Source organism: Haliotis asinina, chromosome 1 (genome assembly GCF_037392515.1).
Source record: "Haliotis asinina isolate JCU_RB_2024 chromosome 1, JCU_Hal_asi_v2, whole genome shotgun sequence".
NCBI lineage: Eukaryota > Metazoa > Mollusca > Gastropoda > Lepetellida > Haliotidae > Haliotis > Haliotis asinina.
The window spans coordinates 96,712,948-96,732,200 of NC_090280.1; the positions used below are offsets into that span (position 1 = coordinate 96,712,948).

General features: G+C 38.2%; 1 protein-coding gene across 1 annotated transcript in view; it reads left to right on the forward strand.

Moving 5' to 3' along the window:
* Positions 1–18,333, forward strand: part of LOC137255971 (mediator of RNA polymerase II transcription subunit 15-like) — a 54,919-nt gene extending 36,586 nt beyond the window's left edge. Inside the window, exons 16-17 of the mRNA XM_067793595.1 lie at positions 15,804–15,901; positions 17,015–18,333. Coding sequence (XP_067649696.1) covers positions 15,804–15,901; positions 17,015–17,068 — 152 coding nt within the window. The 3' untranslated portion in view covers positions 17,069–18,333. The remainder of the gene's footprint in view (positions 1–15,803; positions 15,902–17,014) is intronic.
* The last annotated feature ends 920 nt before the right edge of the window (positions 18,334–19,253 follow it).

The window sequence follows — 19,253 nt, forward strand, 5'->3', positions numbered from 1 at the left end:
TACCCCACCGTTATAGTCCATGAAGCTTTACCTCTGACATTTAATGACCACTAGCAGACTCCAGTTATTTACCTAGTTCAATGATAAACACGGTATTACTTTTTGAGAAAACGTAACCACAAACTCTGTTATGAGTTTTCCTGACCCTTGACTTTTCACCTTTTCATGACATATGCCAAAACAATTGCCACAACCATTTGGAAGATATCTATAGAAGAATATTGTCTAATGTCAATAATCCTTGTAAAGTTGACATTCAAAAGTGGGACTAGTTGGGATTGGTTAAACTGCAATATTACACACCAGTGTTTTGTTATTCTGCTAACAAGTGCAGGTCAAGTGCTTGGAATGGTTGCCTTGTGCTTGGAATGGTTGCCTTGTGCTGGAGGAGAGATGGGTGTTGGGCAAGACAATTTATTGTAAGTCAAGAGTTGTGGCCCTTAGATTGATGTTCCAGTTGCTTTTGTCATCGAAAAACCTCTTCTGAGTGAATGAGTGCACGTGATTCGGTGCCAGAGTAAACTAATATGAGACCCAAACCCAACACCCTACACTTAATCAACAGACAGATGTCACATTATCTTGGTCTGAATTTACCATTTGCTGGTACCCTACATCCTTGTGTTGTATTTTGCCAAAAAGCTTTATGTGGATTCTCCAAGAGAACAATGTGGAAACTATATGTGAAACAGAAATACAGCTTATGTATGGTAAACAAATCCATTGACACAGAAATATAAAATGAGAAAATGTAAGTGAAAGCAGTTGTCGTTTGTTGTAATCCATATAGATTAACTATTTATGAAACAAAAACACAAGTAAACTTGGTGAAAATTGTTCCCCAAAATTTCAAAGCATACAAGCAATGGGCAAATGGAAGCCAGGAGTAACTCCAGGTGCAGTTTAGTGCTGATAGGTAATACGCACTGATTGGTTGAAAGAGGGCAAGGGAGGTAATTAGTTAGTGATGGATGATACTGACAGACATGGAAGCTGGCTGGATGGAGCAAGGGAGATATGTTCCTGGTCATGCTCCAAGCCTTGTTGGACTTTCCTGATGTCTGGGAACTCTTGTAGCTTCCTCTGATGCCAGTTATTGTTGTTAATTACTGTCTACCTTTGTTGAGCATTCATATTCTATTTCTTCTAGTTCTCACATGCAAAGACATGTATTCCCTTTCTGCTTCTTTGCTTTCACCCTGTGAAGTTTTGGGTTAGAATTATCTTCAGTAACCCGTACTAGTCATAAGAGGCGACTGATTTGGGTGATCAGACTCATCGTCTTGATTGACAGTCATCATTTCAGAATTGTGTAGATTTATGATCATGATGATGATCACTGGATTATCTGGTCAAACATGTTTATTTGCATTAATCAAATTGGAAACTAGCTTTAATTCACATGATAGAGGAATAAGATTATCCTATGAAGTGTCACTTTCCTATTAATAAAAGAATTTTACATCCATAAATATCCCCTGTTGACCTTTCGGAAAGATACACCCACACTTCATGCCCGACACCCAACGCACCATGAACCACATCCAACACCCCACCACCTGTTTGACAAAACATGCATCTGGCATCTGTGTTTTATATCATTAACTATAGCATGTTTGGTCCCTAGTCCTAAGGGAACTAGAAATGTTAGGAAAACACTCCATATTATGTGATCTTTAAGCAGGTCAGTGTAAATGTTGGGGGATGACCTCCCAGATACAGACTAGGCACTGTTCTTATCTCTTGCCATCAGCAATAACATGGAGCCAAACTGATGCTAGGAATTTGTGGTAATATGCATCAGTAAGTTAAAGATATTTCCTGATATATTCAATTATACATCCCTTTTATCTTGAATCATGCAGATCATTCATATTGCAGTGGGGATTAAATTAAGCTTAAGAGTTCTCAGAGAAAATTGAATAATTTTTTCGCAAGCTATTTCTAATTTTGGTGTGAAAATCTGGCAGTACAAATTTACACAAGGGCAGTGTTCCAATTACACACTTAACTTTCATTACATCAAAATCTAGGACCTTTATACTGTGTTCTTTAGTCTTCCTTCAAGGAGAATCTGTTTAATAATAGCAGCAGTGGTATCGGTTGAGACACAACGTGTGAAACAAGGGAGAGAATAGGAAACAGGGAAAAATTGCATCTTTTTAGAGTCATGTGTGTTATTGGTTACAGTAAAGTCTTTATGATCATTATTGCTGCATCTTATAGTCTTTAAGATCATTGTTCTTGTGTCTTACAGAGTTGGAGATGGCATCAAGTTTGATAAGAGGTGTATTGTAATGAGTGAGTGAGTGAATATTGCTTAAAGTTTTTGGCGTCCATCATTGATAATATTAACATTTTGAGAAATGGGATGACTCTGATTCTTATCAGTAATCACTAATATTAATACAGGAAAGACAGCAGCTTTCATAAGGTTGTGGGGTAGCCTAGTGTTTAAAGCATTGAAGACCTGTGACCTGTGACACTGAAGACCTTTGTTCAGTTCCCACATGGGTACAGGGTGTGAAACCCATTTCCTGTGTGCCCCTGCCGTGATATTGCTGGAATATTGCTAAAAGTGACATGAAACCATAGTCACTCAACAGCCCTGATGACTGACAGTGGACTCCACAGAGTTGTACACTACGCGGCTTGACATAAGCTTCTTAGGGTTGCAGATTGGTTCTTGTTTTAATTTTTGTCATTGTCTAGAGTATTTATGCAGAATTGATAACACCACGAGGGTTTCATAAACACCCAAAGGAACCCCTCATGATATCAGTTCTTTGTAAATATTCCTGAAATATCTGAAAGTTCAGCAAAAATCCCAGTTCAACGGATGAGTGACGATGATGTCAATCACTGTATGATGTGGTCAAGAGCTGATTATAAATACAGACCACCGTCATCGAGCTAGATCATTGACCTTTAACCAACCAACCAAAAAACAACCTGAAACAACTCTACTTGTCCTAGATTTTTTTTCTCTAACGAATTCCAGGTTTAATATGTAACAATTTTCCAGACAGCAGCACTGTAAACTCATCCCTTCACATATGTGTAACTATGACAACTAGATCCAACAATGACACATACAGTCATCATAACTTCCCTATGGTGCCTTTCTGGCACATGTGGGTTGACTAGTAATCCTTCACGTTTACCTCATCTCACTCATTCCTCACATTCACCTCGGCATAAATAGTTCAGGCCTATATAGGTGAATACAGCAAAAATCAAAGGTGCATTTTCCCAATGATATGTAGAACTGGTTTTAAGGTTCCATGTTTCAAAACTTTCTAAATCAGCATCATTGAAAAATTAACATCTTGATCAAGCCATACAGGTAAATAATGTAATAAAATCAGAAATTGTTTTGGTGCTTGATAGACAGGTGTTGTATGACATAGTATTGTTTTCTGAACGTTGAATCTTTGTAGCAGTTGTATTTTAACAATATATTCATTCAATATCATTCAATAACCACAGAAAAATCAAGATACTGAAATGTTTTGTGATTTTTTCAACTGATCCTTGTACATGTACAACTCATTACAAATATTTGAAGAGTTTAAATTCCTATGATCTCTACCTTGACCACTGACAAAAGTAAGTAACTTATATTAAGTGATTCATTCATGTTGTTATATTCATTAGTTTAATGTTTATTCCCAGAAGAATTTGCTTTTGGAGTTCACTGAGACTGTTTGGTCTCTGACAATAATTATTTTATATATGACAAAGGATTGTGCAGCACTGACAACAATTATCTTGTATATGACAAAGGATTGTGCAGCACTGACAACAATTATCTTGTATATGACAAAGGATTGTGAAGCACTGACAACAATTATCTTGTATATGACAAAGGATTGTGAAGTACTGACAATAATTATTTTGTATATGACAAAAGATTTTAAAGCACTTAAGAATATCCTATGGAACATTTTCTTTCAGCCTCATTAGACCAAGTTTGTTTCAGTTGTGTCTTGAGATAAACTCACTTCCGCATGCTTTGTGGATTTAAGGTAGTGTTGAGAGTGAAGAGTTGTATTGCCAGTTGCTCTATCATTGCTGTCCACCTTGATGTTGTATTCTGATAACTGTCTGGCTCTGCTGTCAGATGTTAAAACAACAGCAGTCATGTCAGCACCACACCAGTTTTGGGTACTTGCTCTTGTTTGCCAGCATTGTTTCAATGTTATATTCATGGAGCTGTGGTGGGGTAGTCTTGTGCCAAGGGTCTTGATATGGTACAATGTGTGAAGCCCATTCCTAGCCATGATAATGCTAAAAGCAGTATAAAATTTTATTCACTCACTCAGTCTCACTCTAATGCCCCTGGTTCTGTATCGACGATGATTAAATGTAACTTCAACATATCAGCCTTATTTCAGCCATGTGATGAAAACAGCCTCAGGTTTGAGACCCTGATACTCTGATATTGTTGGATTATCTAAGCAGAAGAGCAAAGTTGCTTACTCAGCTGTTTGTAAGTCTCTGTGCATCTTGTCAGAATGATATGCTGTCATGGTGATATATACCTGTGATGAACCTGGGTTAGAATTCAGAATTAAGAATTCAGCAAGCCATACTTCTCATAAGAGGCAACTATCAGGTTCACTGATTTGGTTGACACATGCCATCTTATCCCAATTGTGTATATTGAAGCTCATGACATCAATCACCGGAATGTGTATTGGAGACTTAATTATTTATAGACCACCACCATATCACTAGAATATTGCTGAGTCCAGTGTTACAAATGAATAAACTAACAAAGTGGTACACTGTTAGGAACGTTGAGATTGTCCCCCAATACTGTTAGAAGCTGCATTGAACCTCGTGTACTCTCATTCAAACAGATGTCTCGCATTTTGCAGCAGATTTCCTGCTTGGGAAGGCAACATGTGCATTTCATAGTTAACATTCCCAGCTCATTTCAGAGGCTGTAGAGATAAATCATGGTATATTTATATGGAAAATAAAAACAAACAATCCGGAGATAGACTACATCAGGCTTTTGTGAGGCCATGTAGAGAGACATGTCTGCGCTGGTTTTGCAGACAGTCTCACTGGTGATGATACTAGCTAGGTATTGAGAATTCCAGTGGAAGAGGGATGTACTTTAAAATACAGACAGTGATGCAGTGCTGAGCAGTGTTTGTCATGTGTTTCCCATACTCAACTTCAGAGGCTTGAATTAAGCTGGAAGTCAAGATGATCTAGTTGACCTGTGAAGAGTTGGACTTCAGCTACCCGTGTTAGTTGTAAGAGGTTTTGGGTGGTTTGGGATTGGGTGGTCAGACTTGCTGGCTTCATTGACACATTTCATCCCAGTTATAGTGATCGATGCTCATGCTATTGAACACAGGATGGTCTTGTCTTGATTTGATTATTATCCAGCCGGCATGTAATGCGAGGGGATATAGTCGATGCCTTGTCTGTCCGTCCATCCATCCGTCCATCTGTAATCATTATGTTTCCAGAGCATAACTCAGAAACCGCTCAATATTTTTATACCAAACTTGATAGATATGATAGTCTCAACCTATAGTTGTGCCTTTTGCTATTTACTGAGTTTGGGCATTTTTATTTTTTTTGTTTTTCCATGGAACATTTTGGTGTTTGTCTAATGGTGGAGTGGGCTTCGTTTCCGGTGTAGAACTCCAAAACCATTCAATATTTTTCTGCTTGGTAGATATATCAATCAGAACCTGAAGTGGTGCCTTTTGCTATTTACAGGTTTTTGTGATTTATTATTTTTTTGTTTCCATGGAAACGTTTCAGACATAGTCTCAAAAGTGAGAGGTGTGTTTCGTTTCTGGAGCACAACTAAAAAGTTCCTAATATCTGTCAGCAACACTTGGTAGATATATGTGGCAGACCCCAACGTGCCTTTTGCTATTTACAGATTTTTGTGATTTATGATTTTCTGGGTTTCCATGGAAACTTTTCGGACTTAGTGTTAAAATGGAGGGATGGGCTGCGTTTCCAGAACACAACTCAAAAACTTCTAGATATCTTTCTGCAAAACTTGGCAGATGTGTACGGGAGACCCTAAAGTGGTGCCTTTCACTATTTACAGATTTTTGTGATTTATCATTTTCCTAGTTTCAATGGAAACAATTCTGACTTAGTATCAAAATGGAGGGATGGGCTTTGTTTCCAGAGCACAACTGGAAAACCATTTCATATCTTTCAACAGATCCTGGTAGATATATGAGAGAGATCTTCAAATGGTGCCTTTTCTGTTTACAGATATATGGCATTTATAGTTTTCATGACTTATCAAAATATATTTCAAATATGTGGGGACCAGGGGCCGGGTAGATATGTCATCTTCTGATGACTCTTGTTTACTTTTGGCTGGGATAATGTTGACTTCAGCTTAAAAAGCCAAACTAAAGGTTCTTGAAATAAGCCTCATATTAAGATTTTTAGATGCCAGGATCCTGGGACATCTCGTAATTTTGAACTCTGTTTAAATGTTATTTCATAGTCTGTCATACAGACCCTGAAGTAAATATATCCAAGAAAGCCCATGCAAGTCTAAAAAATGTGGCAAGTCTATATTCCCCTAGCTTCAGGAAAATGAAGGCAGTCTCAGGGATGCCAGTTGACTCTTACTTAGTCTTAGTCCCAAATTACTGTAAACAAAGGATAGAGGAAAGATGAGGGATTGGAGTTGTTTTTTTGTGTGTGTGTGTGCATGCGTGCATGCGTGCACGCGCAAAAGAAGGGGAGTAGGGGAATCACCTAAATCTTGCAGGATGTCTTGTGTGAAATTGTGCTGTGCTTTTGGTGGTGGTTTTGTGGATTTATGCTCAAGGTAGATGATGGGAAAAAATGCTGTTATATGGGTTATGGTTTACTGACTCGTGAAGTACATTTTGTTAACTCGCTACAGATATGTGGGTCATGCATAGATTTGATATGGATATAGATTGGAGACAGTTTTATAGTTGTGTTTATATTTCTTCTGTAATCAACAGTAAAAATGTCTGTGCCAAAGATTTTGAGTCTGCTATCCAGAACCTGACCCATGGCATTGTTTCTGGTATTTTTTGTGTTATGATATGACATTTTATTAGCTCTTTGTCTTAACCAATTTTACAGGACCTAAGGCTTCAGACATTTGGATAATGCTGCAGACTGACATTAACATCATTTGGTAGGTTTTCTGGTTAGATGCAACTTGGCAATGGGTTTGTCAGTGATAATCTAAGGGCTTGCAGAGTTTCAGACTTTTTAGACATTTTTGGACTGGTACAGGCTTTAGGTTAAGTTAAATCCTTGAGTCATGACATTGGCTCATCGTACACTCCCTGCATTGGCTTAGGTTTTCTGCGTCTGTTCAAATGAACAATACCGTTTCTGGGATTAAATAGTCAGGGAAAAGTCATAACGCTTGTCACCAAGCAACAACCCAGTTGCATAGATTGATTCTCATGTGTCATGTGGTTGTTAACAGTATGGTCTGGTCCAGACTTGATTATTTACAGACTCCCGCCATATAGCTGAAATATTGCTGAATGCAACCAAAACTTGCCAACAGTGGCTATTTCCAACCAGCATTTGAAATAATCACTGGCTCCGCAGGCCCAGTGTTGGTTGTTTTTGCATCAGGACGGCAGTTTGAAATATATACAGACTCTTGTTGCCTTCAGAGAATTATCAGGCCTTTTTTATCAACTTTAGTCTTTCCCTTGTTTTAATTGTTATTAACATTATTAAAACTTTCTCTCTGTGCCATGGGCTTTGCCAGTTGATTTTGTAAAAACAGTGTGAAATTGTGTACAGTGTCTACCTTTTTTTTTATTGGTTTGACTTTAACAAAATGGGCCTGCACATTTCATTCAGGGCCTGTAGATGTCAAGCCTGCAGGCAGCAGTAGGCCCTGATGGCCATCTGGCGAATCAAAATATTGCAAACACTGTCTCCAACTGGACTAAATGATTAGCTATTTGATTAAATCATGTGACAGTAATTATGTCTGATATGGCACAAGTCTCTCAGACTCAAGTAGGTTTTTCAGGGCTGGTTCTGAAGAAGAAAATCAGATTCTGTTAACTATTCATCAAATTCATATGGCAATCCCAGATTTAACTGCAATATACCATTCATATCAGCATTGTCACAAAGAATTGAAGATGATCATGCCCATTACAATGACGTCTTAGTTTTTTAAGTGTCTTGTCAGCGAGCTTTATTAGTTTGCCAGCAGTAAGTTTCCTGAACTGATTTCTTTCTTTATGACCAGAAACTAATATTTTTCTATATTTTCTCCCACAAAAAAGAAAGGATAGAAAATATTAAGACGAATTAAAACTTGACCTCCAATCCCAGATTTATCTGAAATATTAGTACTTATTAACATTGTCTATTAGTACTTATTAACATTGTCTATTAGTACTTATTAACATTGTCTATTAGTACTTATTAACATTGTCTATTAGTACTTATTAACATTGTCTATTAGTACTTTTTAACATTGTCTATTAGTACTTTTTAACATTGTCTATTAGTACTTATCAACATTGTTTATTAGTACTTATTAACATTGTCACAAAGAACTGAAGATAATGTTACCTATTTACTTGACAACAGTTTCATGTGTCTCTCATCAGCAAGCTTTAGTGATATGCCGACAGTAAATTTATGGAGTTTAATTCTTTGTTTATGATCAAGAAACTAATGTTTTGTATGTTTTCTTAGAAAAAGGGACCAAGGGTAATACTTAGTCCAATAAAACTTTGTCTTTAACTTCACTGGAAGTAGTTCCTGTATTCTGTGTAAATAAATTCTGAAAAAGACTGTTTGTTTGTTTATCTGTCAACACAATTTCTTTGCTTAATCAAAATGGTTAGGATCTAGGACCTGAATATGCTTTGGCTTTCCTCCCTAATCAAGTTGACATATATGAAATTTTGTTCAATATGGCATTAAAAACAATTCACTCCAAGAACATCATCCGCTTTTATTAAAATGTCTTTTGAGATGGTTGAGACTTCTGTATGAGAGATGAGTGTCCCAGCTGATGAGCACTGCACTACATGATTGTTATCTAACCAGGGATCAGATACGTATTAAATAACATCCACTTCTATTCCAGCAGAGGTGTATAAACACATTACTACACCCCTGTACTTTGAAGGAACAGACGTTTAACGCCAAATTAAATATCCTGACTTCTTCATCCTCTGAAAGAGTTGTCTTGAGATTTAATCAAAGCGAATGCCACTTGAAATCTTTTGCTACAATGTGAAAACAGCTGCGATTGTGTGCTTTTATATCTGCTAAGTTGCCACATGAAAGAAGGGCTTCTAATGGATCAGTAGCCATTTGCATTACTGGGGAGTAAACATTGACATCATCATGTGTGTTATGAGATGAGGATGTTGATGAATGAGATAACGTACTTCATCTGATGATGTAGAGGAGATGGGTATCACACACTTCCGTCACAACCCACTGGGAAATAAAAACTTTGATGGGACTTTGGTGTAACTCACCAATCTTGTCAGTACTTTCTATCAAGGGTATCATTTAGAGGGGAATCACCAAGCTGTTAGTAATAGCATTTCATTGAGGTATGTCAAACAGCGTTGTGGTAATACGCCTATTCCAAATTCGTCATGTATCAATCAGTTTATTATTATTGCAATTATCCATGGGAGGTGTCTGTGATTTACACATCACTAATCAGAGAATCTATGCCTATGCCTACGTTTAAGTTTGGCTCCCTATAATTGACACCTTCAGCCCCTTTTAACATAAGCCAGGAGTGTGAATGGTGTAGAGGTGCTGATTTCACATTGACAGCAAGATTGAAAACTCCATTGAAGCAATATTTAAGAATGGTGTAACATTTTGTGATGCAGATGTTGCTGTAAATTTTAATGTCTGCAGAAATGAATATTGATAAGTTAATCATTTACTTCCACAGAAATGTTTACATTTATCAAAATTACAAAGGCTTAGAAGGACAACAAAACATCAGAAAATTCTCTTTCAGCATTTAATCGCTCACCTAGTTCTTATTCAGCATTGAACTGATAAAGTCCAGGTCTAGATGGATACTGGTTATCTGGGCAAATACAGAATGTTTAATTTGATCATTATTTGATACATTGCGATACTGTGTCTGAGTGGGTGTCCATTATTGGACTACAGCATGGCACCTCAACTGACATGAACTATAAAAGCAGCATATGTCTACACCAGCAGGGCTTTACTTAACTGATGCAGCTTCAGGACTGGTAACACAGCAATTTATTTATCAATTACTGACCTCTGATTTTGATCTACATATTGTGAGCGATAACCAACTCTACTCACTACTCTTTGTTTGAGCTTAAAATGAAAAGCATGTGAGTTTGGTTTATTACTATTTATGTCTTTCTGAGCAGGATGATTTCTATCTTGAAGATGAAATATGTTTATGACTGACAGCTTTTGATGTTTTTTACATAACACTGACTGTGGCCTGAAGCATGTTGAATATCAACATGCTGATGGAGCAAGCCATCTGGGTAGCCAGGTGATGAAGCAGTTGCCTGTGAGGTGAAAGCCCATGGGATGTTGTAGGTCCCACTGTCTGTAAGTGTCCTGATATAAACCAGATAAATATACACACCTCTGTTCAGCAGCCGAGTCAATGCCACCTTCAGGGATCATCCCCATCAGTGTGTGAATCATCTGTGGATCTGTGTGAGCGAAACCTGGCCTGTCAGACTTGCGTGTGATGTGAATCGCCAACAGGTTCTGTACCACTATTAGCATGGTTCACATACAGAACTCATATATAGATAGTGGTGTTAAGGTCCATCAGATGGTACTGATGAAAGTTCTTGATGGAGGCTGTTGTGAGAGATGCGCGACAGTTGTGTGTATTAAAACATTTATTCTTGCTGATATTTTAATACAAGATGTAGCTTTTGTCACTGCCATTCATATTTTGAAGAAAATAAACATTCTGTTTTCATAAAATGCAGTAAAAAATTAATTGCTGGTGCAAAGCAACTTCATGAAGATCATTTGATAATGTTAATACATGATGTTTAGTGTCATGATTCAAGATTATGTGTAGTGTAAGCAGCAGAAGAATGTATTGACATGAGAACATTAAATCTTGAAGGTGTTATTCTGTAAAGTCTGATTTTATCAGAAGCACTTGAGTCATACACTGTATCCACTGAATGTTATAAATATTCTTTGTTGGGTCGGGGATGCAGAGGTAGCCTCCTGGTTAAAGCCTCCTGGTTAAAGCCTCCTGATGAAAGCCTCCTGATGAAAGCCTCATGGTGAAAGCCTCATGGTGAAAGCCTCATGGTTAAAGCCTCCTGGTTAAAGCCTCCTGATGAAAGCCTCATGGTGAAAGCCTCATGGTGAAAGCCTCCTGATGAAAGCCTCTTGGTTAAAGCCTCATGGTGAAAGCCTCATGGTGAAAGCCTCATGGTGAAAGCCTCATGGTGAAAGCCTCATGATGAAAGCCTCATGATAAAAGCCTCATGGTGAAAGCCTCATGGTGAAAGCCTCATGATGAAAGCCTCATGATGAAAGCCTCATGGTGAAAGCCTCATGGTGAAAGCCTCATGATGAAAGCCTCATGATGAAAGCCTCATGGTTAAAGCCTCATGGTTAAAGCCTCATGATGAAAGCCTCATGATAAAAGCCTCATGATGAAAGCCTCATGGTGAAAGCCTCATGATGAAAGCCTCATGATGAAAGCCTCATGGTGAAAGGGGAAAGCCTCCTGGTTAAAGCGAGTGAGTGAGTGAGTTTTGTTTTACGCCACACTCAGCAATATTCCAGCTGTATGGCGGCGGTCTGTAAATAATCGAGCCTGGACCAGACAGTTCAGTGGCCAACAACATGAGCATCGATCTGTGCAATTGGTGTTCCTGTTGGGGTTCCTGATGACATGAGTCCTATTCTACCCCGGTCACTGTAGAGGTAGTTCAGAGATTAAGCCTGTGCAATACACGCTGACCGTAGCGTGAACTCAGTGATGCTTCTGTTTAACATGTGTCCAGTAGTATGATGTAACAATCAAAACATGATTCACACAAGTAAATTGAACTTCTCAGTATTTAGACGACAACATGTTTCCCTCTTGTTTCAAATGGAATGTCCCGGAGGGCATTGCCATATATGCAAATTGAAGTCATTTGTCAGGTCATGGCTCATCTAATACTTGTCAATCAGTAATAGCCAACATGTGGCAGTTATTCCTCCCCAATTTCATCTGGGCACAACTGATCGGGCACAAGATAGCCAAATGCCAATACATATATAATACTCCAGGAGGGAATACGATATGTTAACACATCCTGTAGACTAACTGGTATTTGACGATCCGACAGATCCTATCGCAGTAAAGCTGCAGGTTGTTATTACATGTGTGAAATACATAGGCAACTGGCATGATAACGACATGTAACAGTGATCAACATGAAACATTTGTTTGTATTATCAGGAATATCACAGAAATGATGATATTTCAAGTGAAGTACTTTTTTTTATAAAGTTGCCTATTCTATGCTTTTATTTATACTGAGCCAAAACAAGTTAAATCATTGTGATTGTTGTGATTAGTGGGGATGTTTAAATGAAATGGTAAGGTCAGACTTAACTTTATGAAAAAATATCTTGTAAAATGTTTCTGGTCCTTAACTATATTGTGTTGAGTATTTTGTCTGCATCTACGTGTGTGTTTGTGTGTGTGAAATGAGAGGAGGAGAGAGAGAGGGGGGGGGAGGGGTAGAGAGAGAGAGATAATCTGTCTGTCACTCTGTCTGTCTGCCTATATATCTGTGTGGATTGCACTTTGAATCTGACTTTATCATTTATTGTAGCATCAGAAAATACTGTGTTTTTGAAATGCATCAACCTTTCCTAATAGCTTCTTTATCAGGTATGATTATGTGAAACATCCTCATAAATAACCAGATAGGAGAGGTTTCCCAGTAGGTTTAAGGTGTTGTAATCTGTAGACCTACAGATAGACAGGAGGTGATATATCACTAGATGGCACATTATCACACAAGCAGTTTGTTCTGGGAAGATGATTGATCACCTGGAACACGTAAACTGTTGATGTGCTGTGCCTACAAATTTAGTTTGACTAATCTAACAGCTGCAAATAAAACAGAGATTGTGAGATAAGTGTGTTTCTGTATCATAAATATCTCCTACTTTGAACAGAAATTGTAGTAGCGGAGGTTTAATGACCAATGTTTATTCCTAATATTTGATATTGATTTGTGGAAAAATCTGGGGTATTCTAATTTCTTTGTCATGTAGTATCATACATGATGATCCATGTTTAAACCTTACTGTTCTCTGTAAAGGAACTCAATTTGTCTGAATATGTGTCTGAGAACTGTCAGATTTATGATATGCATGTAACAGCAGATGATCTGAGGTCATACAGAATAACACACAGCTCTGAAAACACCTGTCCACTCTTACTCGGAATATGAGGAGCAAGTAAACTTTGACTTAATGTTTGGAGATTACAAGTAGTTTGTTCTTGCTAAAAGATTTCATTTGGAGATGGACTGTGGCATTGAATATATCTGATTTGTTCATGGCATCAGCAACACTTTTGGTTTAACGCATCAATAAAACTTTAAAGGTCACATGCAACCAAAATATCAAACATAATTAAAACACAGTTATCACTTATTCATGTTATATATATAATGTATTGCTGATTAATAAAATTGTTTGAACTGCAATTTCACAAGCTTTTTTTCCAATTTCATAGGTTGAATAGGCATTTTTGATGATTTGTTTCAGTAAATGAACCATGAAGGTCGGTTATAGAAAGGCCTTCAGTAACCCATGCTAGCCATAAAAGGCGACTAACGGGATCGGGTAGTCAGGCTCGTTGACTTGGTTGGCATATGTCATCAGTAACATTTCCCAATTGTGCAGAACGATGTTTATGTTGTTGATCACTGGATTGTGTGGTCCAGCCTCCATTGTTTACAGACTCCCGACATATAGCTGGAATATTGCTGAGTGCAGCGTAAAACTAAACTTACTCAGTCAGTCACTTCAGTAAGTGCATGCCGAAAGGTATCAGAATCTGCAAAGTAGTGTTTTACGCATGTGACCTTTAGTATGTTATAAGTCCTGACCACTCACTATTACGTGGACACACTGACACATGACTGATTCAGTGTGTATGTACATACCTTCTATTTCAATGTTGCCTCCCTTGTAAATGTCAGGTTCAGCGAAGTGGTGATTTGATCAAATTGTGTTCATTGATTTGTCTGCATCTTTGATTTTATAAATCTATAGCTTGTTTTAGTTCTGCTTTCTTTCAAAATTAGGTTTCTGTTGTGATTTAACTAAAATTCAGCTCAAATAATGAGTTCTGCCCAGGTAACTCTCCAACTCAAACTACAGTCTCTGTGACATGAAGTTCATATGATATGACATCCTCATAAATTATGGGAATGTTAAGATGTAGGCAAAATGTCTTCACAATTTATTTTGAAACTTTTGACATGCAACAGAATTAGGTCCTTTCAGATGAACACTTTCACCTAGAAGATAGTTAACATGCTGAAAATATAAATGACAAAAAATAGTTTATTATTTCTAAGTAAAACAAAGCCAGACATGATAGTGTAAACAGTGGCTAATGACAGACTTGGATGACGGGTGTGTACAACCGCCAACAATGAGTTCATGCCAGAGTCGGCACTGCTGCTGTGCCTTGATGTAGTTGTGACTGTAGCAGGCAGGAGGAGTGTATAGTCTTTTTAATCAATTAATGTTTGGGGCCATGTGTGCAGTGTTTGGGATGAAGGAGAGTACTTAAACCCGGTGTGGTGTTGTGTTGGGAATGTTGGGTGAACGTTGTTTGGATGTAATGAGACTGTGAAATGCCAAATTCTTGTTGTAAATGTCAGCATGTGGTGTGTACCAACTCAACCTTCAATGATTTGAGGACTTGACAGAGACATTGTCTGTTAAAGGACAGTCTGTTTGGAGGACAATGTAACAAAGGAAGTCATTATGTTGTAACAATGGTTTCTGTCCACCAGCTAGGACAGTCTGTTTGGAGGACAATGTAACAAAGGAAGTCATGATGTTGTAACAATGGTTTCTGTCCATCAGCTAGGACAGTCTGTTAGGAGGACAATGTAACAAAGAAAGTCATGATGTTGTAACAATGGCTTCTGTCCACCAGCTAGGACAGTCTGTCAGGAGGACAATGTAACAAAGGAAGTCATGATGTTGTAACAATGGCTTCTGTCCACCAGCTAGGACAGTCTGTTAGGAGGTCAGTGTAACAAAGGAAGGCATGATGTTGTAACAATGGCTTCTGTCCACCAGCTACGACAGTCTGTCAGGAGGACAATGTAACAAAGGAAGTCATGATGTTGTAACAATGGCTTCTGTCCACCAGCTAGGACAGTCTGTTAGGAGGTCAGTGTAACAAAGGAAGGCATGATGTTGTAACAATGGCTTCTGTCCACCAGCTACGACAGTCTGTCAGGAGAACAATGTGACAAAGAAAGTCATGATGTTGTAACAATGACTTCTGTCCACCAGCTAGGACAGTCTGTTCGGAGGTCAATGTAACAAAGGAAGTCATGATGTTGTAACAATGGTTTCTGTCCACCAGCTAGGACAGTCTGTCAGGAGGACAATGTAACAAAGGAAGTCATGATGTTGTAACAATGACTTCTGTCTGGCTGGGGCCAGGCTGGCAATGGAATGATGTCAGTGGTGTAACTGGGGAAGTCAGACTATTGTAACAATGGTCTCTGTTTCAGATGTGAGCTCCTTCTCCCAGGATGTGCAGAAGAACCTCAATGACTCTGTCCTGAAGATGCCCAACAAGTTCTCTTTGACGTCCCTCCTGGACACGTGGGTAAGATGCTGCAGCATGTTTATATGCCAAAATCACAGGATATATATTCTGAGCTTTCCTATAATAATATTTTGTGTTCCTGTTTGTTGTTTAACGCTGCACTCAGCAAAATTACAGCTATATGATGGCAGTATGTAAATGATTAAGTCTGGACTGGACAATCCAGTGATTGACATAATGAGCATTTATCTACGCAGTGAGGATGTGATTACACATATCAACCAAGTCAGTGAGCCTGATAAAATAATTGTCTCTTAAGACAAACATCTTGCCCAGTTCTTAACCAGGCTAAACTTTTGCATGGAGAATCTGGCCTAGGCCAAACTTTACCTGGGTATGTTTTGTCTGAGGATATTCTTAGTCTGGGGAAAGTTTGGGCTAGGATAAAGTTTCCCCAGGGAAGGTTTGGCCAGGGGAAACATTTGGCCTGATACACAGGATCTTTATCCTCTAATAATGACTGGAAAGAGTCACCAATCTGATGGGACATATTTCATTTTTAGCCAATGAGCTCCCTGGCTCTGTTTAGTGCAGCACTGAGCAGGTCAAGGCCAGTGTCATCAATGACACTTGGGCATGACACAATTCAGTTTGCGATGAATGAATATATGTAAACTCATTATGACAGTAAGGTGTAAGTGTCTTCAAAAGAATGGCGATCAGCATGCTTACATGTGTCGTCAATTCAACATGTTTTGGTGCATGTAAATTTTATCTACTGTGTAATAAACAAGAAAATAGGTGAGTCACGAAATCACAATTTTTCTAGCTTCCAAAGGCCCTAGCTATTATGTACAGCATCAATTTTTGTGATAGATACAGTGATCAGTGTTGAATTTGACATGAAACGAACCTAGTGTGTTGACCTCTTTTCATCCCTTCCCTTTTATAGTGACCATGTTAGTGACAGTACATACCTTGATGGCAGTTTTTAGCGTTACAAGCCCTTTTGGGTGGATCAATGCTGGTTGTAGGAGGCAACCAGATAAATGGTGTGGTCAAACATAGGGACATAGTTCATTGGTTGACAGGTGGATTATTACTCTCAATATCAATGACAGGATTGGTTCAGGTGGTCTTCCATTAATTCCTTCTTTCCTTTGTCATTTGCAGGAGATGTGTGTGCGGAGAGCCTGTGCCTCCATCAATGTTGCAGGAGGGTGCTGAGGAATTTGGTCTTCTGGAACAGAAACATGGAGATCACATATGGGCCTCATTCCAGCAGTATTCAGTGTCTGACATCTGATTATATGTCCGATGGTCCAGCAGTCTTTTGCCATATTTGGATCTGATGCCTGCAGCTCCCTGTGTTACCATATGTAGGTCTTGCAGGGGCAATTTGTCGTCACAAGAGCTAAAGTGAACCTAATGTGTCAGTGTACCATGGAGTAATTCTCTCCCTTTTTTAAGCCAGAATCCAATGATCATGGGTTTGTTACGATCCATAATTTACACGGATCTAAGCTGTTGTAGCATTACAAACTCTTTGTGAGTTGGGGCCCTGATCCCCATCCTGTGTTTGATAAAAATCTAAGGTGATTTGAGGGATGTCAACCTACCCCTACACCTGGCTCAGATATTGTTTCTTAAGAATGTGGTTGCAGTCACACTGACCACTTGTAAAACTCCAGAGTCCACTCATGGCCAAGGGTTCCTTTCATGAAGCAACTTTTACTGAGGTTAACCCAAGTTAATTCCCATTCTGTAACATTGCACTAAGACAGTGTTTAAAACTCCCAAAATATTTAAGCCAGACAAACGGACTGGTAACTTGAAAATATTACCAGTCTGGATACAAACTTGCCTGTCCGATTTTCAGCAATAAATAATGAAAATAATCAGGTTTCTGAATACTATCTTTACTGCATGTAAGCTAAATGGCCTGGTTTTTAAATCTGTTCATTTTTTGCCTCACAGTTACAATCAAGATCAGACAAATCAGAGTCATTGTCTGAGTCGGGAGTGCAATTTTTACAGCAGCAGGAACCATTTCATCATCTGCAGCTAAATGCTGTGGAAACACAACAGCACTCTTCAAAGCTTTTTTTGACCTGGGTAAGAAGTTAGGTCTTCTGTGATGATTTTGATTCTATCTGAACCTGTCCGCTGATACTATGAAAAGTATATTGTTAGCCAGTTAGGCAGCTTAGGAGTAAAAATATCTACCACACCACCAGACTGGCTTTTGAAATTAGACTGTCCGAGATGAAAACAGACCATTCTAGATGATTTGGTAGGCGGGAATTTCAAACATTGACTAAAGTTACCCTTTATGATCCCTCAGTGCTTTGTGAAAGGAGGCCCAGATCTTGCAAGTCCAGTAACCAAGTCTGAGGTTGATCAGAAACATTGTACATACTGTGTTATGTAGTATTCTGTCACATGTCAGTTTTCATTTTTGAGAATAGAATAAAATGTAATTTAAGCACTAAGATGTTTGTCTTTGAGAAATTGATTTTACTCACCTTCTGTCTGCAGTGAAAACATACCAGTGCATTTCACCTGAAATAAAAAGATACATTGAATAAAGTGAAATTGAGATAGCGAATCCTCATAATTCTACCTCGCCAACTGCACATTTAAGGGGGTAGGCACATTAAATGAAACAGCGGGAACAAGTAGGGTTGAACAAGTAACACTCAGGCATCACATGAGTCTGTTTCTCTGTTCCAACTACTGCACTTACCCCCTTGTAATACAAACCAGTAATAGCGATATGATCGTTCGATAAGCGACCTGTATCCTTAGTTGAACAAAATTCTGAGATTTAAATGTGCAGTTGGCAATGTGAAATTATGGGGATTCGCAATCTTTATTTTATCTCATTTATTTACTTTTTTTGTCACAAGTGAAATTCATCTGTATGTTTTTATGACAAACATACAATACGTCCAAACATGGTTAGTATTCTCAGCTACTAGTTTTCCAGTGTAGTAATGCTTCCAATATCCAGATTCTATCTTCAGTTGCAATAATGTTCTGGCAACCAACTGATGGGAAGTATTCCTTATGTTTGTTTTTGCAAACTTTATAAATGTTTGGTATACAAATTGAAACATTGAACAATATCCAAACATTTTTTTCGTTAATATATGAACAGTCATTTCGTAAGCTTTCAATATCTATGAAAATTAGATGAGGTGCCAGCCACAGCAATTTCATATTTTGACTTAAACTGTGTGTCATGAATGTAAGTCAACATTAGATGTTAATAAAAGCAGCATTTCCCTTTTCATATTTGTAAGATTGTGTGAGTCCGTTGTACCAATGTTGGTGTAAAATTAGCCTTTGTACACAGATTACATCAAACAGTGATTATATCAAGTGTTCATAATGGTCAAATAAGGAAATT